Source organism: Salvelinus fontinalis, chromosome 2 (assembly GCF_029448725.1).
Source record: "Salvelinus fontinalis isolate EN_2023a chromosome 2, ASM2944872v1, whole genome shotgun sequence".
NCBI classification, from domain to species: domain Eukaryota; kingdom Metazoa; phylum Chordata; class Actinopteri; order Salmoniformes; family Salmonidae; genus Salvelinus; species Salvelinus fontinalis.
The window spans coordinates 13,317,964-13,344,347 of NC_074666.1; the positions used below are offsets into that span (position 1 = coordinate 13,317,964).

The following is a 26,384-nucleotide window of genomic DNA, read 5'->3' on the forward strand; positions in this document are numbered from 1 at the left end:
AGAGACTGTAGCAGGGAAGAGAAAGGAGAGACTGTAGCAGGGAAGAGAAAGGAGAGACTGTAGCAGGGAAGAGAAAGGAGAGACTGTAGCAGGGAAGAGAAATGAGAGAGTGTAGCAGGGAAGAGAAATGAGAGAAAGTCTGTAGCAGGGAAGAGAAAGGAGAGACTGTAGCAGGGAAGAGAAAGGAGAGTCTGTAGCAGGGAAGAAAAAGGAGAGACTGTAGCAGGGAAGAGAAAGGAGAGAGTGTAGCAGGGAATAGAAAGGAGAGACTGTAGCAGGGAAGAGAAAGGAGAGACTGTAGCAGGGAAGAGAAAGGAGAGACTGTAGTAGGGAAGAGAAAGGAGAGACTGTAGCAGGGAAGAGAAAGGAGAGTCTGTAGCAGGGAAGAAAAAGGAGAGACTGTAGCAGGGAAGAGAAAGGAGAGAGTGTAGCAGGGAATAGAAAGGAGAGACTGTAGCAGGGAAGAGAAAGGAGAGACTGTAGCAGGGAAGAGAAAGGAGAGACTGTAGTAGGGAAGAGAAAGGAGAGACTGTAGCAGGGAAGAGAAAGGAGAGAGTGTGGCAGGGAAGAGAAAGGAGAGACTGTAGCAGGGAAGAGAAAGGAGAGACTGTAGCAGGGAAGAGAAATGAGAGAAAGTCTGTAGCAGGGAAGAGAAAGGAGAGACTGTGGCAGGGAAGAGAAAGGAGAGAAAGTCTGTAGCAGGGAAGAGAAAGGAGAGACTGTAGCAGGGAAGAGAAATGAGAGAAAGTCTGTAGCAGGGAAGAGAAAGGAGAGACTGTAGCAGGGAAGAGAAAGGAGAGAAAGTCTGTAGCAGGGAAGAGAAAGGAGAGACTGTAGCAGGGAAGAGAAAGGAGAGAGTGTAGCAGGGAATAGAAAGGAGAGACTGTAGCAGGGAAGAGAAAGGAGAGACTGTAGCAGGGAAGAGAAAGGAGAGACTGTAGCAGGGAAGAGAAAGGAGAGACTGTAGCAGGGAAGAGAAAGGAGAGACTGTAGCAGGGAAGAGAAAGGAGAGAGTGTAGCAGGGAAGAGAAATGAGAGACTGTAGCAGGGAAGAGAAAGTAGAGACTGTAGCAGGGAAGAGAAAGGAGAGACTGTAGCAGGGAAGAGAAAGTAGAGACTGTAGCAGGGAAGAGAAAGTAGAGACTGTAGCAGGGAAGAGAAAGGAGAGAAAGTCTGTAGCAGGGAAGAGAAAGGAGAGACTGTAGCAGGGAAGAGAAAGTAGAGACTGTAGCAGGGAAGAGAAAGGAGAGACTGTAGCAGGGAAGAGAAATGAGAGAAAGTCTGTAGCAGGGAAGAGAAAGGAGAGACTGTAGCAGGGAAGACAAAGGAGAGAGTGTAGCAGGGAAGAGAAATGAGAGAAAGTCTGTAGCAGGGAAGAGAAAGTAGAGACTGTAGCAGGGAAGAGAAAGGAGAGACTGTAGCAGGGAAGAGAAATGAGAGACTGTAGCAGGGAAGAGAAAGGAGAGACTGTAGCAGGGAAGAGAAAGGAGAGACTGTAGCAGGGAAGAGAAAGGAGAGACTGTAGCAGGGAAGAGAAAGGAGAGACTGTAGCAGGGAAGAGAAAGGAGAGACTGTAGCAGGGAAGAGAAAGGAGAGACTGTAGCAGGGAAGAGAAATGAGAGAAAGTCTGTAGCAGGGAAGAGAAAGGAGAGAGTGTAGCAGGGAAGAGAAAGGAGAGACTGTAGCAGGGAAGAGAAAGGAGAGACTGTAGCAGGGAAGAGAAAGGAGAGACTGTAGCAGGGAAGAGAAAGGAGAGACTGTAGCAGGGAAGAGAAAGGAGAGAAAGTCTGTAGCAGGGAAGAGAAAGGAGAGACTGTAGCAGGGAAGAGAAATGAGAGAAAGTCTGTAGCAGGGAAGAGAAAGGAGAGACTGTAGCAGGGAAGAGAAAGGAGAGACTGTAGCAGGGAATAGAAAGGAGAGACTGTAGCAGGGAAGAGAAAGGAGAGACTGTAGCAGGGAAGAGAAAGGAGAGAAAGTCTGTAGCAGGGAAGAGAAAGGAGAGACTGTAGCAGGGAAGAGAAAGGAGAGAGTGTAGCAGGGAATAGAAAGGAGAGACTGTAGCAGGGAAGAGAAAGGAGAGACTGTAGCAGGGAAGAGAAAGGAGAGAGTGTAGCAGGGAAGAGAAATGAGAGAAAGTCTGTAGCAGGGAAGAGAAAGGAGAGAGTGTAGCAGGGAAGAGAAAGGAGAGACTGTAGCAGGGAAGAGAAAGGAGAGTCTGTAGCAGGGAAGAGAAAGGAGAGAGTGTAGCAGGGAAGAGAAATGAGAGAAAGTCTGTAGCAGGGAAGAGAAAGGAGAGACTGTAGCAGGGAAGACAAAGGAGAGAGTGTAGCAGGGAAGAGAAATGAGAGAAAGTCTGTAGCAGGGAAGAGAAAGTAGAGACTGTAGCAGGGAAGAGAAAGGAGAGACTGTAGCAGGGAAGAGAAAGGAGAGACTGTAGCAGGGAAGAGAAAGGAGAGACTGTAGCAGGGAAGAGAAATGAGAGAAAGTCTGTAGCAGGGAAGAGAAAGGAGAGACTGTAGCAGGGAAGACAAAGGAGAGACTGTAGCAGGGAAGAGAAAGGAGAGACTGTAGCAGGGAAGAGAAAGGAGAGACTGTAGCAGGGAAGAGAAAGGAGAGACTGTAGCAGGGAAGAGAAAGGAGAGACTGTAGCAGGGAAGAGAAAGTAGAGACTGTAGCAGGGAAGAGAAAGGAGAGACTGTAGCAGGGAAGAGAAAGGAGAGACTGTAGTAGGGAAGAGAAATGAGAGACTGTAGCAGGGAAGAGAAATGAGAGAGTGTAGCAGGGAAGAGAAATGAGAGACTGTAGCAGGGAAGAGAAAGGAGAGACTGTAGCAGGGAAGAGAAATGAGAGAGTGTAGCAGGGAAGAGAAATGAGAGACTGTAGCAGGGAAGAGAAAGTAGAGACTGTAGCAGGGAAGAGAAATGAGAGAGTGTAGCAGGGAAGAGAAATGAGAGACTGTAGCAGGGAAGAGAAAGTAGAGACTGTAGCAGGGAAGAGAAAGGAGAGAGTGTAGCAGGGAAGAGAAATGAGAGACTGTAGCAGGGAAGAGAAAGGAGAGACTGTAGCAGGGAAGAGAAAGGAGAGACTGTAGCAGGGAAGAGAAATGAGAGACTGTAGCAGGGAAGAGAAATGAGAGACTGTAGCAGGGAAGAGAAAGGAGAGACTGTAGTAGGGAAGAGAAATGAGAGACTGTAGCAGGGAAGAGAAAGGAGAGACTGTAGCAGGGAAGAGAAATGAGAGACTGTAGCAGGGAAGAGAAAGGAGAGACTGTAGCAGGGAAGAGAAATGAGAGACTGTAGCAGGGAAGAGAAATGAGAGACTGTAGCAGGGAAGAGAAAGGAGAGACTGTAGCAGGGAAGAGAAATGAGAGTCTGTAGCAGGGAAGAGAAATGAGAGACTGTAGCAGGGAAGAGAAAGGAGAGACTGTAGCAGGGAAGAGAAAGGAGAGAAAGTCTATAGCAGGGAAGAGAAAGGAGAGACTGTAGCAGGGAAGAGAAAGGAGAGACTGTAGCAGGGAAGAGAAAGGAGAGACTGTAGCAGGGAAGAGAAAGGGGAGACTGTAGCAGGGAAGAGAAAGGAGAGACTGTAGCAGGGAAGAGAAAGGAGAGTCTATAGCAGGGAAGAGAAAGGAGAGACTGTAGCAGGGAAGAGAAAGGAGAGACTGTAGCAGGGAAGAGAAAGGAGAGACTGTAGCAGGGAAGAGAAAGGAGAGAAAGTCTGTAGCAGGGAAGAGAAAGGAGAGACTGTAGCAGGGAAGAGAAATGAGAGAAAGTCTGTAGCAGGGAAGAGAAAGGAGAGACTGTAGCAGGGAAGAGAAAGGAGAGAGTGTAGCAGGGAATAGAAAGGAGAGACTGTAGCAGGGAAGAGAAAGGAGAGACTGTAGCAGGGAAGAGAAAGGAGAGAAAGTCTGTAGCAGGGAAGAGAAAGGAGAGACTGTAGCAGGGAAGAGAAAGGAGAGAGTGTAGCAGGGAATAGAAAGGAGAGACTGTAGCAGGGAAGAGAAAGGAGAGACTGTAGCAGGGAAGAGAAAGGAGAGACTGTAGCAGGGAAGAGAAAGGAGAGACTGTAGCAGGGAAGAGAAAGGAGAGTCTATAGCAGGGAAGAGAAAGGAGAGTCTGTAGCAGGGAAGAGAAAGGAGAGACTGTAGCAGGGAAGAGAAAGGAGAGTATGTAGCAGGGAAGAGAAAGGAGAGAAAGTCTGTAGCAGGGAAGACAAAGGAGAGACTGTAGCAGGGAAGAGAAAGGAGAGAAAGTCTGTAGCAGGGAAGAGAAAGGAGAGAAAGTCTGTAGCAGGGAAGAGAAAGTAGAGACTGTAGCAGGGAAGAGAAAGGAGAGACTGTAGCAGGGAAGAGAAAGGAGAGTCTATAGCAGGGAAGAGAAAGGAGAGACAGTCTGTAGCAGGGAAGACAAAGGAGAGACTGTAGCAGGGAAGAGAAAGGAGAGAGTGTAGCAGGGAAGAGAAAGGAGAGAGTGTAGCAGGGAAGAGAAATGAGAGAGTGTAGCAGGGAAGAGAAATGAGAGACTGTAGCAGGGAAGAGAAATGAGAGAGTGTAGCAGGGAAGACAAAGGAGAGACTGTAGCAGGGAAGACAAAGGAGAGACTGTAGCAGGGAAGAGAAAGGAGAGACTGTAGCAGGGAAGAGAAAGGAGAGAGTGTAGCAGGGAAGAGAAATGAGAGAGTGTAGCAGGGAAGAGAAATGAGAGAGTGTAGCAGGGAAGAGAAAGGAGAGACAGTAGCAGGGAAGAGAAATGAGAGTCTGTAGCAGGGAAGACAAAGGAGAGACTGTAGCAGGGAAGAGAAAGGAGAGAGTGTAGCAGGGAAGAGAAATGAGAGTCTATAGCAGGGAAGACAAAGGAGAGACTGTAGCAGGGAAGAGAAAGGAGAGAGTGTAGCAGGGAAGAGAAAGGAGAGACTGTAGCAGGGAAGAGAAAGGAGAGACTGTAGCAGGGAAGAGAAATGAGAGACTGTAGCAGGGAAGAGAAAGGAGAGACTGTAGCAGGGAAGAGAAATGAGAGACTGTAGCAGGGAAGAGAAAGGAGAGACTGTAGCAGGGAAGAGAAAGGAGAGACTGTAGCAGGGAAGAGAAAGGAGAGAGTGTAGCAGGGAAGAGAAAGGAGAGAGTGTAGCAGGGAAGAGAAAGGAGAGACTGTAGCAGGGAAGAGAAAGGAGAGACTGTAGCAGGGAAGAGAAAGGAGAGACTGTAGCAGGGAAGAGAAATGAGAGACTGTAGCAGGGAAGAGAAATGAGAGACTGTAGCAGGGAAGAGAAATGAGAGTCTGTAGCAGGGAAGAGAAAGGAGAGACTGTAGCAGGGAAGAGAAATGAGAGACTGTAGCAGGGAAGAGAAATGAGAGTCTGTAGCAGGGAAGAGAAAGGAGAGTCTGTAGCAGGGAAGAGAAAGGAGAGACTGTAGCAGGGAAGAGAAAGGAGAGACTGTAGCAGGGAAGAGAAAGGAGAGACTGTAGCAGGGAACAGAAATGAGAGTCTATAGCAGGGAAGAGAAAGGAGAGACTGTAGCAGGGAAGAGAAATGAGAGACTGTAGCAGGGAAGAGAAATGAGAGACTGTAGCAGGGAAGAGAAATGAGAGACTGTAGCAGGGAAGAGAAATGAGAGACTGTAGCAGGGAAGAGAAAGGAGAGAGTGTAGCAGGGAAGAGAAATGAGAGACTGTAGCAGGGAAGAGAAATGAGAGACTGTAGCAGGGAAGAGAAGACTCCGTCGGCTTTTCTAATTGCTTAAACATCCGCCCTCTCCTCCCCTTCATCTGCACTGACTGGAACAAACTTGATGGGTAAAAGACTATATGGTGGAAGAAAGCTCATCACTGTATCATATAGTGTATTATCTCAGCATTGAGATTAGATGGCAGTAGAGAGAGTATTTCCCAAGGAGGGGCTGATGCCTGATCATGTGCAGTAGACATCAGGGGCAGAGTTCAGAATTTATTATTGACATCAAGAACTGCTTCTACACAAACATCCGACATCTCTAGCGAACAAGCAGCAAGACACATTCTAAGAAACAAATAAGAACCATCGACAGCTTCTCCCATGCACGTTGAGCACTACACAAATAGATTCATATTTCATTTTCAGAGTATAAAAAAAGTTACTTCCAAAAACAATGTGTCCTTTTATGAAATACATACATGACAACAAAAAAAAACATGGAAATAAAAAAAATGTACAGTATTGTGATTGTTTTCTAGTACAATTAATGTTCTCTTTTCAAATGTAAAACACATCTTGAAATGTAAAGACACTGAAATGAGGAAATGGGTTTCAATTCCAGTCTCACATTCACATTGACATTGTTTAATGCGAAGGCAAGTTTTTTTTAAATTTTATTGGTTCATTTACAGTCTGAACTATGATCAGAGAAATGCATTGGCACCCTACAACCTTCCAAATGGTACACTTGGTGCTCAGGAAATCCAGAATCATAACTATTAGCCAGTGTAATCTTGTTAATTTGGCCAAATGAAAAGGCTGATATACAGTATGGTCAATTGAAAGGCAGAAGGCTATATACTGTATCTGTGTGTACATGCAAAGAAAGACACGTTGCTATCATCATAACTCAATTAATATCAAAACTGAGCTGCCAGAGAATAAGGAAATTGAAAAAACAAACATTCCGAGACATTCTGAAACAAAATGTCTCCGGTTTCTTTACACAAAGAACAGAACGAATTGGCCCATAGACTGACGGAATAGAGGCGTGAAATAGACAGGCTACTCTCGTTTGGTCTGGTCTGGAGTCTGGACTGATTGTCCTGACAATATGAGCAGAATTAGGGTCAAATCCATTCTATTTCAGTCAATTGAGTCAATTCTAGAACTGACTGAATTGACAGAATTGAAACAGGATTGACCCAAACCCTGTGAGGATGACAAAGTCATGCAGAGATAAAGTGTTTCTTTATTAGCTGACCCCAGATTGGTTTGTACTGCATAGGCAATAACCATAGGAGTTGACAGGACAGCACAAACAGATCTGGGACCAGGCTAGTTTCTTCAGACATTCCATGGACATTAGCAGCAGTTATAAAACGTAACACTGCCAATAGTTGAGAATTCATCTCCCATAACATAAACGTTTATACAGTACCTAACACTTTCCCATACTAGTGAGAAGACAACAATTGAAACCTTTTCAAAATAAACATTTTCCTACAAAAGATCTATCCAACATCCATAGAAACATCTATATCGTAAAGTGTACAAAATGTTCTCATAGATTGATTTAAATACACATACATTTACTTTAAATATATTACATATTTTAAAACACATTAGAAATGTGTATATATATTGTGTATATACTGTATATTTAATATATGTGGGTAGACGAGTCAATGGAGAATGTCTTATTCGTACTCTAGCATTTACAACGCAACATTCTGAGGCAAATTTGGTCAGAGACAACATTCTGGTAGATGCCACTATGCTTCAACAATAGTGTCCCGACTAGGCTGCTCCATCTCTATTTCTCTGTTGCGTTCAATCTCTTAGACCTGATAAAGGCCATTCCATGTGTCCTCATGTGTGTGTTCAAACTCCCCTCTGTCTCAAACATCTTGTCACACACTTTACATTTGGTCTCAGGCGTCCCGTCGTCCAGGCCGTCCCCCGAGCCGGAACCCAACTGGTTCTCCCTCTGGTTCTCATCGGCTGCAACGGTTCCATTACGTCTGGCCAGGTCCCGTGGCTCCTTCTGCTTGTGGATAATGAAAAGATGTCGGGCCAGGGAGCGGGGAGAAGTGTAGCACAGACCACACTCCCTGCACTGGAAGGAGGATCCGTCAGACTTGTGCTGCGGAATGTGGTCGTGGAAGGTGACGAGGTCCTCGGTGGTGAAGCTGCACACGGCACACTTGTGGACCTTGAACACGTTAACCTTGAGCTTCTTTAGGGGCTGGGTGGGTGTGGAGCCTCTGGAGCGAGGACCGAGAGGCCCCTCGTCATCCTGCTGCTTCCTCTTGGGGCTGAGGGCCTGCAGGGGGGCGAAATAGGGACATGAGGGTTGCTGCATGTACAGGTTGCCATTCAATCCAACACAGATAAACAATCTTTGCATTGCTGTGATTTTTAGAGGCAAATTCCCTCATGTTCGCAGAGATCACATTTGTTTTAAACGCCGCAGATGTTAGCTCAAGCACAAATCACCTTTAAAAATCAATGGCAGTGCACAAGCCGTTAATCTGCGTTTCTTTGAATCGTGGTCACAGTATCAGGGAAAGGAACAGCACAAACTATGGATCAGTGGGTGCAGCTGATTAGTCAGTTACTATGCCTTGTCAGGAGAGTGGGTGCAGCTCATTGGTCAGTTACTGTACCTTGTCAGGAGGGCGGGTGCAGCTCATTGGTCAGTTACTGTACCTTGTCAGGAGGGCGGGTGCAGCTCATTGGTCAGTTATTGTACCTTGTCAGAAGGGTGGGTGCAGCTGATTGGTCAGTTACTGTACCTTGTCAGGGGGGCTGTCCTCTGTGTGAGCTGGGTCTGGCGCCATCTTCCCCGCAGCATCTTTAATGCCACCATGCATCAGCTGGATGTGTTTGTCCAGCATCACACGCTTAGTGAACGTACGGTTGGGGTCTGGACAGTGACTGTGGAGTCATACAAACAGAGAGAGAGAGAGTTCTTAAAGAAGAGGCCATACACATTTGACATATTAAATGCTGACATGTCATCACGGGAATTTGTTGCCCTATTGAATCTGTGTAGACTGAATTACTTGTGAATCCGCATGTAGGTTAAACTCATATATTCTAGTAGGAAATGCCACAATAACCGAATCCATGTAACCCCCCCCAAAAAATGTGATCCAATCCAGCATTACTCACGGACAGGAGTAGACCTTACGTAGCCCCTTGTGTTTGATCCTGTTGTGTCGACACAAGCTGTGGGAGGAGCTGAACGACTTGTCACACTGTCGGCACGGGTGCTTCTTCAGTTGCTGCATTCATAGTGGGAGAATTAATATAACTGAACAGTTATGGTTTGATTACGGTCACCACGGGCCTCCAGAGTGGCACAGCAGTCTGAGACTGTCACTACAGACATCCAGGCTGCATCACATCCGGCCATGATTGGGGGTCCCATAGGGCGGCGCACAATTTGCCCAGCGTTGTCCGGGTTAGGGTTTGGCCGGGGTAGGCCGCCATTGTAAATAATAATTTGATCATAACCTACTTGCCTAGTTAAATAAAGGTTAAATAAAAAAAAATATATATTGTTTCGACCTTTCCAATCCTCTCAGATCTACAGTTGAACTCGGAAGTTTACATAAACTTAGGTTGTCATTAAAAGTAATTAAAACTCGTTTTTCAACCACTCCACAAATTTCTTGTTAACAAACTATAGTTTTGGCCAGTCGGTTATCTACTTTGTGCATAAAAATATTTTTTCCCAAAAATGGTTTACAGACAGATTATTTCACAGACAGATTAATTCACTGTATCACAATTCCAGTGGGTCAGAAGTTTACATACACTAAGTTGACTGTGCCTTTAAACAGCTTGGAAAATTCCAGAAAATGATGTCACGGCTTTAGAAGCTTCTGATAGGCTAATTGACATCATTTGAGTCAATTGGAGGTGTACCTGTGGATGTATTTCAAGGCCTACCTTCAAACCCAGTGTCTCTTTGCTTGACATCATGGGAAAATCAAAAGAAATCAGCCAATACCTCAGAAAAACAATTGTAGACCTCCACAAGTCTGGTTCATCCTTGGGAGCAATTTCCAAATGCCTGAAGGTGCCACGTTCATCTTTACAAACAATAGTACACAAGTATAAACACCATGGGACCACGCTGCTGTCATACCGCTCAGGAAAGGGACGCGTTCTGTCTCCTAGAGATGAAAATACTTTGGTGCGAAAAGTGCAAATCAATCCCAGAACAACAGAAAGGACCTTGTGAGATGCTGGAGGAAACAGGTACAAATGTATCTATATCCACAGTAAAACGAGTCCTATATTGACATAACCTGAAAGGCCACTCAGCAAGGAAGAAGCCACTGCTCCAAAACCGCCTTAAAAAAGCCAGACTACGGTTTGCAACTGCACATGGGGACAAAGATCGTACTTTTTGCAGAAATGTCCTCTGGTCTGATGAAACAAAAATAGAACTGTTTGGCCATAATGGCCATCGTTATGTTTGGAGGAAAAAGGGGGAAGCTTACAAGCCCGAAGAACACCATCACAACCGCGAAGCACGGGGTGGCAGCATCATGTTGTGGGGGTGCTTTGCTGCAGGTGGGACTTGTACACTTCACAAAATAGATGGCATCACGAGGAGGGAAATTATGTGGATATATTGAAGAAACATCTTAAGACATCAGTCAGGAAGTTAAAGCTTGGACGCAAATGAGTCTTCCAAATGGACAATGACCCCCAAGCATACTTCCAAAGTTGTGGCAAAATGGCTTAAGGGCAACAAAGTCAAGGTATTGGAGTGACCATCACAAAGCCCTGACCTCAATCCTATAGAAAATTTGTGGGCAGAACTGAAAAAGCATGTGCGAGCAAGGAGGCCTACAAACCTGACCCAGTTACACCAGCTCGGTCAGGAGGAATGGGCCAAAATTCACCCAACTTATTGTGTGAAGCGTGTGGAAGGCTACCTGAAACTTTTGACCCGTTAAACAATTTAAAGGCAATGCTACCAAATACTAATTGAGTGTATGTAAACTGCTGACCCACTGGGAATGTGATGAAAGAAATAAAAGATGAAATAAATCAATCTCTCTACTATTATTCTGACATTTCACATTCTTAAAATGAAGTGGTGATCCTAACTGACCTAAGATAGGGAATTTTTACTAGGATTAAATTTCAGGAATTGTGAAAAACTGAGTTTAAATGTATTTGGCTAAGGTGTATGTAAACTTCCGACTGTACACACGTACTACGGGGTATTGGCTAGGGGTTGATTTGGGATTCAAACTAGGACTACACTGTACCTTGCCATGCTCCTGCCTGACGTGGGCTACGAACACCTCTCTCTGGATGAAGAGACGGTCACAGTCTCCACATGTCCAGCCAGGGGCGAGTGGCTTCTGGGGGGCTGAGGTAGGGGTGATCTGGGCCTTTTTCAGGGGTGTAGAGGGGGCATTCTTGTCCACCCTGTCCAGACCGTTGTTGTTGGTGTTGGGGCTGGAACTGAGGGGTAGGTTGATACCCAGGTTGGGGGGACCCTCGATGGTCTTTAAGGTACCATGCATCGTCTACACAGGGATGACAAACAGCTCCGGTTCACTAACAGGCATATTAACTATTCATACAGACTGCACATGGACAATGACTTATAATTATCAATTGCTGATTAGGATTATACACAAATATATTTCAAGTACTTGTCATTACATTGTAGTAGATTTTTAATAATTTTCTGAAAAATAGAAGTGCCTGTTATAAGTTAAGTTATATAAGTTATTTTTCCACTCCGAGCACAAGAGAAGAAGATATTTTCCCCTTCATACAGTACCTTGATGTGGTCCAACATGAGCTGTTTCTGGGCGTAGTGCATGGAGCAGTCTGGGCATTTGAAGACAGACACCTTCTGGTTGGCTATGTGTTGATCAAAGTGTGACTGAAGCAGTGTCTGCTGGGTGAACACTGTATCACACATGGAACACTTGTAGATCAACCTGGAAGACAACACAAAGACTTTGAGAGACATGTTGCTTGATAAAAATGAATGAGTTTCATTAAATCCTGTATACATGTAACAGTATAACTTTAGTACGTCCCCTCGCATAGCAAGGGGAAACCATACTTCAGGTCTCAGAGCAAGTGACGTAACCGATTGAAATGCTATTAGCGCATACCCGCTAACTAGCTAGCCATTTCACATCCGTTACACTCACCCCCCTTTCAACCTCCTCCTTTTCCACAGCAACCAGTGATCCGGGTCAACAGCATCAATGTAACAGTATAACTTTAAACCGTCCCCTCGCCCCGACCCGGGCGCTAACCAGGGACCCTCTGCACACATCAACAACGGTCGCCCACGAAGCATCGTTACCCATCGCTCCACAAAGGCCACGGCCCTTGCAGAGCAAGGGGAAACCCTACTTCAGGTCTCAGAGCAAGTGACGTAACCGATTGAAATGCTATTAGCGCTACCCGCTAACTAGCTAGCCATTTCACATCCGTTACATACAAAAAAGGAATAAAATCAATGTTATCTAATAACAATTATTTTTTTCAACTGTACTAATGCATTGTATATGATAACAGTACCTATTCATGTCCATGAATACACTTAATAATGTTACTGTCCATAATAGGAGTTAATGATTTATTTCAAAACAATTCGTCAGTTCAAAAGGTTTATCACAGAACCTGGCAGCACACTGTCTGTCTGTCTGTCTGTCTGTCTGTCTGTCTGTCTGTCTGTCTGTCTGTCTGTCTGTCTGTCTGTCTGTCTGTCTGTCAGAGATCACCAGCCACCTGCTCCTGAACAGGTTCAGTCATCAGTGTGTGTGTGTGTGTGTGTGTGTGTGTGTGTGTGTGTGTGTGTGTGTGTGTGTGTGTGTGTGTGTGTTCATTAGAGTGTGTTGACGGTGTTAGGAAAAGGTCAGGGTGCTGGAAAAACACTCAGTTAAAGCTACTGTGTCTAATAACATTAAACACAAACCCATTCAACATTGAAAATTAAGACGGTTCTGACAGGAACATGACTTGGACATGGATATCGGATAACTTTCCCTCATTAAAGCAGAATTAATTTGTGGTAAACAACTGAGGATGTTGGTGTCACCTTTCCCATCAGTGATAGAACAGCATACAGTAGAATAGAACAATAAGATCATATATTCTATTAAATAGAAGACAAAGGTCTTCAACATAGAACGAAAACTTTCTAGGATAATATCAAGTTTAGATAAATACTATACTATACTAGATCACATGAATAATGGGTTGTGAGAATCTGAAGAGACTTACTTGGGCTCTCCTATCTTGACCCCAGGGTGCTGAGTACGTGCGTGTGAGTGTGTGCCAGGAGCAGACTTGAAGGCCATGGGGCAGATGGGACACTTGTAGAAGATCTCACAGTGAGAGCTCTGGATGTGTGTCTTCAGAGCAGCCACGTCAGAGTAGATGACGCTACAGTGCACACAGCTGGAGAGAGAGAGAGAGAGGGAGAAAAAAAAAATACAGTGAGCACCATAATTAATTGGACAGTGACCATTTTTCTGTTATTTTGGTTCTGTACTTTGAGTTTGAAAGGATTCAATGACAATGAGGGTAAAGTGCAGACTGTCAGCTTTAATTTGACGGCATTTTCATACATATCGGATGAACCGTTTAGAAATTATAGAAGCTTTTGAACATAGTCCCCCCCATTTTCGGGCATCAAAAAACATTGGACAGTTTAACATAATGTAGAATAAAGTAATCATTGTTAATATTTGGTCGCATATCCTTTGCATGCAATGACTGCTTGAAGTCTGCGATGCATCGACATCACCAGACGCTGGGTATCTTCCCTGGTGATGCTCTGCCAGGCCTGTACTCCAGCCATCTTCAGTTGGCTTCAGTCAGTATTGCCTTCAGTCACCTCTTCAGCATGTAAAATGCATGTTCAATTGGATTCAGATCTGGTGATTGACCCCGGCCAGTCAAGGATTTCCCACTTTTTGGCCATCAAAAACCCCTTCGTTGCTCTAGCAGTATGTTTAGGGCCATTGTCTTGTTGCATGATGAAGTGCCGTCCAATGAGTTTGGAGGCATTTAGTTTTATCTAAGCAGATAAAATATTTCTGTAGACTTCAGAATTCATTGTTCTACTTCAGTCTGCAGTCACATCATCGATGAAGACAAGTGAGCCTGTTCCACTGGCAGCCATACAGGCCCAAGCCATAACACCCCCTCCACCATGTTTCATGGATGAGGTGGTATGCTTCGGATCATGGGGATGTCTTGTTTTTCTCCACACTTTCCTATTTCCATCACTCTGGTACATACATGTTAATCTTTGTCTCATCTGTCCACAATACTTTTTTTCTTGGGGCTATTTTAGGTGCTTTTTAGCAAACTGTAATCTCACCTTTCTGTTATTCAGGCTTATCAGTGGTTCGCATATTGTAGCGTACCCTCTGTAGTCCTGCTGGTGTAGTCTTCTACGTATGGTAGACTTTGTCACATCTACACCTGCATCCAGTAGAGTGTTTTTGATCTGTTGGGCTGTTGTCAGGGGGGTTTTCTTCACCATAGAGAGTATTCTCCGGTCATCCTGTCACGCCCTAGCCATAGAGAGGCTTTTATTCTCTATGTTGGTTAGGCCAGGGTGTGACTAGGGTGGGCATTCTAGTTTCTTTATTTCTATGTTTTCTGTTTCTATGTTTTGGCCGGGTATGGTTCTCAATCAGAGACAGCTGTCTATCGTTGTCTCTGATTGGGAATCATACTTAGGCAGCCTTTTTTCCTTTGTATTTTGTGGGTAGTTATCTTTGTTAGTGGCACTATAGCCCTAGTAAGCTTCACGGTCCTTTCTTTGTTTCTTGTTTTGTTGGCGACATTTACATAAATAGAGGAAAATGTATGCTCACCACGCTGCACCTTGGTCCGGTCATTTCCACCTAGACGACGTTCGTGACACATCCACTACAGTGGTCTTCCTCAGTCTACCGGGTCTTTTGACATAATTGAGTTCACCGGTTGTTTTTTTCTTGTTAATGATGAACCAAACTGTTGACTTGGGCATGCCCAGGGTTTTTGCAATGTTCCTGATTGATTGATTTTCATTTCTGAGCCTTATGACGGCCAGCTTCATTTGCATCAACACTGCTGTCTTTCTCATGTTGTCACACCCCAACAACAACCTCCAAAGGCAATAGCAAAGTCTAGAATCAATACTATTCATCAACAGCTCTCCTGCATTCACTAATGACACAAATGAATACACCTGCCTAACGACACATCTGTGAAGCCAATTCAACAAATACTTGTAGTACCTTAAAATGGGGGGGGGGGGGGGGGGGGGACCATGTACAAAAGGTGCAGTCATTTCTAAATGGTTCATCCGATATGTATGAAAATACCCTCAAATTATAGCTGACAGTCTGCTCTTCACCCTCATTGTAAACTCAAAGTGCTAGAGTACAGAACCAAAATAACAAAAGAAGTATGGTGCTCACTGTATATATATAAAACAAAAATATATAGGACCTTTAAACTCAACACTTTGGATGATTTTGATACTCAATGCAAGTTACAAATCAACTGACATTGTAATTACTGTGATTAGCAAGTGGCACCTTGATATGTGAAATAAATCATTTTCAGTGTGGGGACTTAAAGGTGACATTATTAAACAACTACAGTATTGCCTCTTCCAAGTGTGCACCCTCCACATTGGGAAGAGCCGATATTGGTTGCTGTTGATTTCTGTAGGAAGAAAGTCGCCCTTCTGTATGACGTCATATTGCTACGTCTACCTGCGTGGACCTTTTAAACAAAAGTCATCTGACTGCTTCTAAAGAAAATCTCTAGAGAAGAAGAGGAAACAGAAGTGTTTCCTGTTCAGGCAGGAAGTAATGTCAGACTGACCGGTAGCCCACCCTGCGGGTGTAGTGCAGACAGTTCCTGGTCACATGGGACTGGAAGTGGATTGAGCGGCAGATAGCCCCACACTCAGGGCAGATGTAGGGAGACTTGTGCTGGTGGATCCGTTGGTGCGACGCAAAGCTGCACACGTTAGGTAGTAGCATTTGGCAGATAGTGCAGGTTTTCTACAGACGTAAACAGAGACAAAAATACACAAAACGGTATTATAATGCTCTAGGAGGAATGCAATCTTTGAGAGTTGGTGCAATATGGAGTTAAATTAACAAAACATTTGACAGTTTACATCATTAGCTGGGGCTATAAAGGGATCATATGATGAAAAGCACAATGCCATTAAAGATGGCATTTGCAGTACAGGGAAATGGCACCACTGGCCGCCCCACCACCATTGTTATTGTTGTTGAGCGTCGTGCAGCATGGTGAAAACAAGGCAGGACATATTAAGCTCTTCTGTCGAGGCGTGCAATGATGTCAGAAAGGGGGGGGAAACAGCATTCTTTGTTTGCAGTAACTTCTTTGTCGTTGTAATATCACAGATGGATGTGGTTAATTTACCATAAAGGATTCCAGCTTTAATATATATATATATTTGTTCAATTATTATATATTAAATCAAAACGAAAAGTACAAGAGGTTTGGAGTGTAAAAGGGAGTGTTGATTAGAAGTGGTGACACAGTGGGTGTGACTCACAGAAATACAAAATAGACAAGGGAAGTTTTAAAAGAGTAAGAAAACACTCACACAACACCGGCTTATAGACATACACACATACACACAGTAACCACACATACACACAGTAACCACACATACACACAGTAACCACACATACACACAGTAACCACACATACACACAGTAACCACACATACACACAGTAACCACACATACACACAGTAACCACACATACACACAGTAACCACACATACACACAGTAACCACACATACACACAGTAACCACACATACACACAGTAACCACACATACACACAGTAACCACACATACACACAGTAACCACACATACACACAGTAACCACACATACACACAGTAACCACACATACACACAGTAACCACACATACACACAGTAACCACACATACACACAGTAACCACACATACACACCTGTCCGCTGGACTCTGGAGCCTGCTGATAGTGCATTGCTAGAGAGTTCTCATCCAGGAACATCTCGCTGCACTCTAAACACTTCAGACTGGTTCTGCAGAGCCGGGACACATCCTCATCCAGGGGCATGGCAGCAACCGGAGGGGCGTTGGAGGGGGCACAGATCACCGCTGCCTGGGCCTGAGGACCAGCACCCTTCCCTAGGTAGTGCCCGGTGGAGCTGTAGGTAGACCCAGCGGTGGTGGCGGAGGATAGCGGAGGTGATGTAATGATCATCTGGTCTGTAGGGATGGGCTTGAGGATGAGGTGGGAACACTGCATAACCACCCCTTTGAGGAGAAGAGAAGAAGAGACGAGGTAAGAAGACGAGAGGAGAGGAGACAAAAGGAGAGGAGAGAAGACAAGAGGAGATGAGAGGAGAGAAGAAAAGAGGAAAGGACAAGAGGAGATTTTATTAGTCTCAATTTAGAAGCATTGCAGAGTATCAATGGCAGTGAATGCTTTAGGCATTTCATGTATGAAGAAAAGTCACCTTTGTCCTTGTGTCCCCGGGCGTGAGAGAGCAGACTGCACTTGTTGTAGAAGACCAGGTTCTTGACACAGTGGTTGCAGGTGACCTCGATGCGGACGCTGCGACGGTCGTAATGCTGGCTCAGGCTTCTCTCCAGGGCAAACGAGTCACCGCACTCCAGGCACCTGTAAATAATAATATAAATGAATATACATTAATTCAAACATGTATATTATATACACTGCATTTCAAGAAGCCCAAGGACACTGTATAATTTTTTGGGGGAAGAAACAATTAAAATGCTATATAGCTAGCTAGCATTTTACCTATAGCCGCGGGAGGGTAGGGAGATACAGGCGGCCGAGGGGGGGCTGAGGTTGGGAACGTAGACTGGGACGGGGTTAATGCTGCTCAGAACCTTATTGAAGGCCTCCACTACAGAACTCTGGGAGCTGGCTAACACCTGGACTCTAGAGACACCCTTCTTCTGGGCCTGGGCAGCCAGCAGGGCTTGCTTCACCGGCTGCTGCCCCTGGGGCTTGGAGCTGGACAGCACCTGGTGAAACAAACAGACATTCAAGAAGTTACTGAATGAAATGTTCGGGATTTATTGTTGTTATTAATCTATTGAGTTATTTATTTATTGGAATGATTCCTCATGTTTATTTCATTATTACTGTATGACGTTATATGTTGTTGTCTATAGCGTGTTAGCATAGAAGATTAGTTCTGATGTACAAAATGAGGTATCTTAATAAACCAAACCTGGTGGAGCTCAGAAACAGAGGTGGTCTTGGTCAGGGGGAGTAGGTTGAGGTTGGTGAGGTGGACAGTCTTCGGCACGGTGAGTTTGGCGTTTGCCAGGCTGGATACAGGCACCATGACGGTCTGCTGTTGTTGTTGATGGATGGCGTTGGCAGCTTTGAGGATGGCGCTGCTGGCACTCTGTACCGACGCAGCGGGGATCACTGTGGCTTTGACCATGGTGTTGTTGGCCAGCTTTAGGTTAATGACCTGAGTAGGGGGAGGAGAGGATGGGAAATACAATTGTATATGTCATATGTAGACTAACAGTGAAATGCATACTTATGGGTGATTTTCCAACAATGCAGAGTTAAGGGAAAAACATTTATACAAAAATTGAAAGCCACACCAGGAATAAACACACAGTGAATAACGAATAACAATAACATCAAAATAACATGGCTATGTACAGGGAGTACCAGTACCGAGTGGATGTGCAGGGGTAAGAGGTAATTGACGTACACTACTGTTGAAAAGTTTGGGGTCACTTAGAAATGTCCTTGTTTTCCATGAAAACATACATGAAATTAGTTGCAAAATGAATAGGAAATATAGTCAAAATGTTGACAAGGTTATAAATAATGACTTTTAATTGAAATAATAATTGTGTCCTTCAAACTTTGCTTTCGTCAAAGAATCCTCCATTTGTAGCAATTACAGCCTTGCAGACCTTTGGCATTCTAGTTGTCAATTTGTTGAGGTAATCTGAAAAGATTTCACCCCATGCTTCCTGAAGCAACTTCCACAAGTTGGATTGGCTTGATGGGCACTTCTTATGTACAATACGGTCAAGCTGCTCCCACAACAGCTCAATAGGGTTGAGATCCGGTGACTGTGCTGGCCACTCCATTATAGACAGAATACCAGCTGACTGCTTCTTCCCTAAATAGTTCTTGCATAGTTTGGAGCTGTGCTTTGGGTCATTGTCCTGTTGTAGGAGGAAATTGGCTCCACTTAAGCGCCGTCCACAGGGTATGGCATGGCGTTGCAAAATGGAGTGATAGCCTTCCTTCTTAAAGATCCCTTTTTACCCTGTTCAAATCTCCCACTTTACTACCACCAAAGCACCAGCAGACCATCACATGGCCTCCACCAGGCTTGACAGATGGTGTCAAGCACTTCTCCAGCATCTTTTCATTTTTTCTGCGTCTCACGAATGTTATTCTTTGTGATCCGAACACCTCAAACTTAGATTTGTCTGACCATAACACTTTTTTCCAATCTTCCTATGTCCAGTGTCTGTGTTCTTTTGCCCATCTTAATCTTTTATTGGCCAGTCTGAGATATGGCTTTTTCTTTGCAACTCTGCCTAGAAGGCCAGCATCCCGGAGTCACCTCTTCACTGTTGACTTTGAGACTGGTGTTTTGCGGGTACTATTTAATGAAGCTGCCAGTTGTGGTCTTGTGAGGCGTCTGTTTCTCAAACTAGACACTCTAATGTACTTGTCCTCTTGCTCAGTTGTGCACCGGGGCCTCCCACTCCTCTTTCTATTCTGGTTAGAGCCAGTTTGCTCTGTTCTGTGAAGGGAGCAGTACACAGCGTTGTACGAGATCTTCAGTTTCTTGGCAATTTCTCGCATGGAATTTCCTTCATTTCTCAGAACAAGAATAGACTGACGAGAAAGTTCTTTGTTTCTGACAATTTGAGCCTGTAATCCAACCCACAAATGCTGATGCTCCAGATAAATCAACTAGTCTAAAGAAGGCCAGTTTTATTGCTTCTTTAATTAGAACAACAGTTTTCAGCTGTGCTAATATAGCCAATTAGTTCAATCTTGGTTTCATCAGACCAGAGAATCTTGTTTCTCATGTTCTAAGACAGGGCCTGTATCATCGGATGGGGCCACAGTGTCTCCTGACCCCTCCTGTCTCAGCCTCCAGTATTTATGCTGCAGTAGTTTATGTGTCGGGGGGCTAGGGTCAGTCTGTTATATCTGGAGTACTTCTCCTGTCTTATCCGGTGTCCTGTGTGAATTTAAGTATGCTCTCTCTAATTCTCTCTTTCTTTCTTTCTTTCTCTCTCTCGGAGGACCTGAGCCCTAGGACCATGCCTCAGGACTACCTGGCATGATGACTTCTTGCTGTCCCCAGTCCACCTGGCCGTGCTGCTGCTCCAGTTTCAACTGTTCTGCCTGCAGCTATGGAACCCTGACCTGTTCACCGGACGTGCTACCTGTCCCAGACCTGCTGTTTTCAACTCTCTAGAGACAGCAGGAGCGGTAGAGATACTCAGAATGATCGGCTATGAAAAGCCAACTGACATTTATTCCTGAGGTGCTGACCTGTTGCACCCTCGACAACTACTGTGATTATTATTATTTGACCATGCTGGTCATTTATGAACATTTGAACATCTTGGCCATGTTTTGTTATAATCTCCACCTGGCACAGCCAGAAGAGGACTGGCCACCCCTCATAGCCTGGTTCCTCTCTAGGTTTCTTCCTAGGTTTTGGCCTTTCTATGGAGTTGTTCCTAGCCACCGTGCTTCTACACCTGCATTGATTGCTGTTTGGGATTTTAGGCTTGGTTTCTGTACAGCACTTTGAGATATCAGCTGATGTAAGAAGGGCTATATAAATACATTTGATTTGAATTTGATTTGATTTAAGAGTCTTTAGGTGCCTTATGCCCCCCAAAAATTATTTATTTAACGAGGCAAGTAAGTTAAGAACAAATTATTATTATTAGGCAGGTGTTAGCCTTTCCAAATCATGTCAAATCAGTGGAATTTACCACAGGTGGACTCCAATAAAGTTGTAGAAACATCTCAAGGATAATCAGAGAATGATTTATTTCAGTTTTTATTTCTTTCATCACATTTCCAGTGGGTTAGAAGTTTACATACACTCAATTAGTATTTGGTAGAATTGCCTTTAAATTGTTTAACTTGGGTCAAACGTTTTGGGTAGCCTTCCACAAGTTTCCCACAATAAGTTGGGTGAATTTTGGCCCATTCCTCCTGACCGAGCTGGTGTAACTGAGTCAGGTTTGTAGGCCTCCTTGCTCGTACATGCTTTTTCAGTTCTGCCCACAAATTTTCTATAGGATTGAGGTCAGGGCTTTGTGACGGCCACTCCAATACCTTGACTTTGTTGCCCTTAAGCCATTTTGCCACAACTTTGGAAGTATGCTTGAGGGTCATTGTCCATTTGGAAGACCCATTTGTGTCCAAGCTTTAACTTCCTGACTGATGTCTTGAGATGTTGCTTCAATGTATCCACATCATTTTCCTACCTCATGATGCCATCTATTTTGTGAAGTGCACCAGTCACTCCTGCAGCAAAGCACACACACACAAAATGATGCTGCCACCCCCGTGCTTCACGTTTGGGATGGTGTTCTTCGGCTTGTAAGCATCCCCCTTTTTCCTCCAAACATAACGATGGTCATTATGACCAAACAGTTCTATTTTTGTTTCATCAGACCAGAGGACATTTCTCCAAAAATAACTGTCGTTGTCCCCATGTGCAGTTGCAAACCGTAGTCTGGCTTTTTTATGGCAGTTTTGGAGCAGTGGCTTCTTCCTTGCTGAGTGGCCTTTCAGGTTATGTCGATATAGGACTCGTTTTTCCTGTGGATATAGATACTTTTGTACCTGTTTCCTCCAGCATCTTCACAAGGTCCTTTGGTGCTGTTCTGGGATTGATTTGCACTTTTCGCACCAAAGTACGTTCATCTCTAGAAGACAGAACGCGTCTCCTTCCTGAGCGGTATGACGGCTGCGTGGTCCCATTGTGTTTATACTTGCGTACTGTTGTTTGTACAGATGAACGTGGTACCTTCAGGCGTTTGGAAATTGCTCCCAAGGATGAACCAGACTTGTGGAGGTCTACAATTGTTTTTCTGAGGTCTTGGCTGATTTATTTTTATTTTCCCATGATGTCAAGCAAAGAGGCACTGGGTTTGAAGGTAGGCCTTGCAATACATCCACAGGTACACCTCCAACTGACTCAAATGATGCTAATTAGGCTATCAGAAGCTTCTAAAGCCATGACATAATTTTCTGGAATTTTCCAAGCTGTTTAAAGGCACAGTCAACTTAGTGTATGTAAACTTCTGACCCACTGGAATTGTGATACAGTGAATTATAAGGGAAATAATCTGCCTGTAAACAATTGTTAGAAAATTGACTTGTGTCATGCACAAAGTAGATGCCCTAATCGACTGGCCAACTGTATATATATATATACAGTACTGGTCAAACATTTGAACACACCTACAGTACTCATTCATGGGTTTTCTTTATTTTTTTAAAACTATTTTACTATTACTACTAGTAGAATAATAGTGAAGACATCAAAACTATGAAATAACACATGGAATCATGTTGTAACCAAAAAAGTGTTAAACAAATAAAAATATATTTTATATTTGAGATTCTTCAAAGTAGCCACCCTTTGACTTGATGACAGCTTTGCACACTCTTGGCATTCTCTCAACCAGCTTCATGAGGTAGTCACCTGGAATGCATTTCAATTAACAGGTGTGCCTTGTTAAAAGTTAATTTATGGAATTTCTTTCCTTCTTAATGCGTTCGAGTCAGTCAGTTGTGTTGTGTCAAGGTAGGGGTGGTAAACAGAAGATAGCCCTATTTGGTAAAAGACCAAGTTCAAACATTCCCATATACAGTGACCTCCATAATTATTGGGACAGTGAAGCATTGTTTCTTCTTTGGCTCTATACTACAAAATATGAGGTTAAAGTGCAGACTGTTAGATTTAATTTGAAGACATTTTCATCCATATCGGGTGAACCATTTTGTCCCCCCCCCAATTTAATATTAGCAAAAGTATTGGGACAAACACTAACGCTGTATTAAAGTAGTAGTCAACACATCCATCAACATAGGGGCCACTCAGGGGTATGTGCTTTGTTCTCTGTCATCTCTGGGGACTGGGGAGAAAATGCAACATCTCTCCCCAAATATGGGGAAGATTTTCTGTGCAAAATTTCTAAATGACATCTGTTTGACCGGATGTAAGGTAATAGAAAGCTGTGTAAAACGACCCAACATGTTTCTGATTAGATTTCAGTTCAGCTTGGATGCATATTTAATGTGGTTGAAATACTATCAGCTTTTATTGATGCTGATAAAAGACAGCACCTCTACAGACGGTATCTAACTGTGCATTTGTCAAGATGCTGAAAGAAAGTTCATAGACCTACAGTCAGTGTCCAGATTACAGTTCCCTTTCAACGATGAGTGAGAAAGTTACAGACGCACAAATGTCACACCTCCCAAAAAATGCAAACCTCCCGTGTTATTGTAATGCTGAGGGGTATGATATTGGTGCGTCTGTAACTTCTCACACATCATTTTTATCGATTCATTCAGGATTATCTGTAACCATGGTAGCATCCTCGTTAATGTAGAAGTGTTTAGAAACATATTCTATTCATGTTTTACAATAAAAAATTACTCCAAAATGACACAGTACATTATTTACCATTCATTTCTATTGGGCTAAAATGTTCATGTAACAACCAAAACAAAAAGCAAATACATCCAACAAATTCGTAGTCACAAGCTTGATGTAGTCATTACTGTGCTATACTTCACTTTTTACTACTTTAAATAAACATTTAAGTGAATTTGTCCCAATAATTTTGCTCCACTAAAATGGGGGGGACTACTGTATGTACAAAAAGTGATATAATTTCTAAACTGCTCACCCGATATGGATGAAAATACCCTCAAATTAAATCTGACAGTCTGCATTTTAACCTCATAGTCATTGTTTGATTTCAAATCCAAACTGCTGGAGTGCAGAGCCAAAGCAAAATAGTCACTGTCCCAATACTTACAGAGGGCACTGTACAAAGAAAAAGGTTGGTTACCTGGGAACCCGCCGTCTTGACTGCCGACACAGGGAGGAAAGCAGTGGCCACAGGTTTGATGGTCATCTGCTTGTTGATCTCTATGGCAACACCTGGGCCTCCTCCTGGGGTGGTGGTGGGCAGGGAGGAAGTCCGCGTCGAGTTCGGGGAGGACAGGAAGGAGGAGACCATGATGGAAGACCCTCTCTTCAGGCGTTCAGGGTCTGACTCTACCTGGGCCAACGGCAGCACTCTGGTGACGGTGCGTTTGATCTGGCCAGATGAGGTCTTAATGGTTTTGATCCGGACCTTTGGAATGACGGGTGTGGAGGGGGAAGAGGAGGGGGAACCAGAGCCTCTACTGCTGTCCTCGCTGGTGGTTGGGCTGTCGGGGCCCTCTGGGTGTTTGGACTGCAGCCTCCTGGCCACCTAGGATAGGATAGAATAGGATAGGATTAACTTTATTGTCCCCGGGCGGAAATTTGTCTGGGACTAATCTGTTGTCGACAGACTGCATAACATAAATGGTACCGTAGTAGTTAATGGAGCATCTGAGCCTTCCTAGAGGTTAGTCTCAGACACATAGTACTGACGTATACAAGTAAACAGTACAGTAAAACATTTACACACTTGACATATACACAATCCATACCTCCAGAGCTGAGGGGGACTCCTGGTCTGGGGGCTTCTCCGGGACCAGGTCCCTGGGGTTCTCCCTCTCCTTGGCCTCCTTGGGGGCTTCCCTCTGGGTGTGGATGTCAGGGATGGTGGTGAATGAGTCTCTCTGGGTGGTAGGGGGGGACTCAGAGACTACAGAGTTAGTGGTGTCTGATACTGTGGCTTTCTTAGCACTGAGAGCTGCTATAGCAGCAATGCAGGAAGAAAGTTTGTCTGATGAATTGGCTTGTTTGGCCTGGGAGAGACTGGTGGACACAGCCTGGACACAGGGCTCCCCAGCCTCCCTCCCTGACGCCGCCTGGGTGCGAGGGGCCGTTGTCTCTTTGGCTTTCTCTTCTTCAAGTTTCCTTGATTTAGAGGAGTCGTAAAGGTTCAGACTAACGGTGACCAAAGTCTTGTTGTTGTTTTTATCAAGTTTTGATTTGTCGCAGTCTCCATTGGACTTGTTCGCAGGTTTGGCCGTGCTATGAGAGTCTGCCAGTACGGCTTTTGTGGTCAGCTGCTCCTCTCTCTTGGCAGGTGGTTCTGTCAGAGGGTTTGTCCTAAAAAATGGCAGGGCTCTCTGCTTGACCCTGTCCAGAGAGTCATCAACTTCAATCTTATCGTCATCGTCAAACTCCTCAGCGCTGGAAATGGGACTGAACTGGTTAAAAGTAGAGTGGGAGATGAAGTTGGAGCTAATAGCCAATCCATGATGAGCCTCCACATCTCTCAGAGTCTTTTCGGCTCCGTTGTTCTTACTGAACCGATGGTTAGGTGACATTGACAGGTACCCGTTATGAAGCCCATTTTGGTTCACCATGGTGGTTGGTTCAGCCTGAACCACATCCTCTGGTCGTGTGTGTTCTTCACCGCCGGCGTCCATTTTGTGGACATTCTTGACGATGACGCTGACGCCCACGTCTGGAGCTCCAGAGGGGGTGTGTGCCTCGTCCTCGTGGGGGACGCTTGGGTGTTTGAGCTGGCCATCATGGGGGTCCTCGTGGGGGACGCTGGGGTGTTTCAGCTGGCCATCGTGGGGGTCCTCGTGGCCTGACTCTATGGCTGTCTTCGGGTCCACCATGTCTGGGATGTCGAAGGCTGCCAGGAGGTCGTCAAAGTCTGGGGTCTTCATATCGCCCATGTTTTTGGTGTGATGATGCAAGAACCTGAAAGAGATATAACGAAAAAATACAACTAGTTAGCTAGTACACAAATTAACACACAAACTCATTAAATCTGAATAATATTGTCAACAGACAAAATAAGGGTGAGGAGAACGATTAAGCCTCCAGATTCCACCCATAATGCCATTGGAGTGCTAATGTACCTATTTTAAACAAAGTCATGACAAGCATTCATGGTTTTGACTAGGTGGTATACAGCTATGACCGGAAGGGACTTTTTCATAGCAGGTTAGGATAACTAATGTAGCAGGTTAGAATAACTAAATGTAGCTAATTTTCCTCCAACATCGGACACCCCCTAACTTCGGACACTCTCTAGAGGTTGGATGATTAAATCACCTAGCTCAACATTTAAATGGACTCGAAAATAACGGTACATTTTGGGACTGAAGACACGCTTCTAGCTAGCTGACCACAGATTTCCATTGCAGTTTATGTAAGTTAAGTTAGTTTTGGAGAGTTTTCAAATATATATATATATATATACACACACACACACACACACACACACACATTTTGTGGGACACGCTGTATATTGTCAAATTCGACAGCGCGACAGACCACACATCCTTTTATATCCAACTTTTTACCTAAATTATTCATACTTATTTATATGTTAGTATTAAACTATTATCTACTTTCTCAAAACATAAGATTAATCTGTAAAATAAACGAGACATTATTTGGTTACAACACTGAAGAAGATGTTGGT

General features: G+C 44.3%; 1 protein-coding gene across 2 annotated transcripts in view; it reads right to left on the reverse strand.

The window, feature by feature from the left end:
* Nucleotides 1-5,927: 5,927 nt before the first annotated feature.
* znf532 (zinc finger protein 532) overlaps nucleotides 5,928-26,384 on the reverse strand; it is a 37,917-nt gene continuing 17,460 nt past the window's right edge. For both annotated transcript variants that reach the window (XM_055864231.1, XM_055864239.1), the window contains 13 exons: nucleotides 24,481-25,654; nucleotides 23,850-24,257; nucleotides 17,972-18,220; nucleotides 17,533-17,762; nucleotides 17,228-17,391; nucleotides 16,696-17,024; nucleotides 15,559-15,740; nucleotides 12,952-13,128; nucleotides 11,489-11,651; nucleotides 10,965-11,228; nucleotides 8,845-8,957; nucleotides 8,466-8,607; nucleotides 5,928-7,993 (listed from right to left, as the gene is read on the reverse strand). In XM_055864231.1, the coding sequence (XP_055720206.1) occupies nucleotides 7,484-7,993; nucleotides 8,466-8,607; nucleotides 8,845-8,957; nucleotides 10,965-11,228; nucleotides 11,489-11,651; nucleotides 12,952-13,128; nucleotides 15,559-15,740; nucleotides 16,696-17,024; nucleotides 17,228-17,391; nucleotides 17,533-17,762; nucleotides 17,972-18,220; nucleotides 23,850-24,257; nucleotides 24,481-25,629 (4,080 nt within the window). In that variant the 5' untranslated portion in view covers nucleotides 25,630-25,654 and the 3' untranslated portion in view covers nucleotides 5,928-7,483. The remainder of the gene's footprint in view (nucleotides 7,994-8,465; nucleotides 8,608-8,844; nucleotides 8,958-10,964; nucleotides 11,229-11,488; nucleotides 11,652-12,951; nucleotides 13,129-15,558; nucleotides 15,741-16,695; nucleotides 17,025-17,227; nucleotides 17,392-17,532; nucleotides 17,763-17,971; nucleotides 18,221-23,849; nucleotides 24,258-24,480; nucleotides 25,655-26,384) is intronic.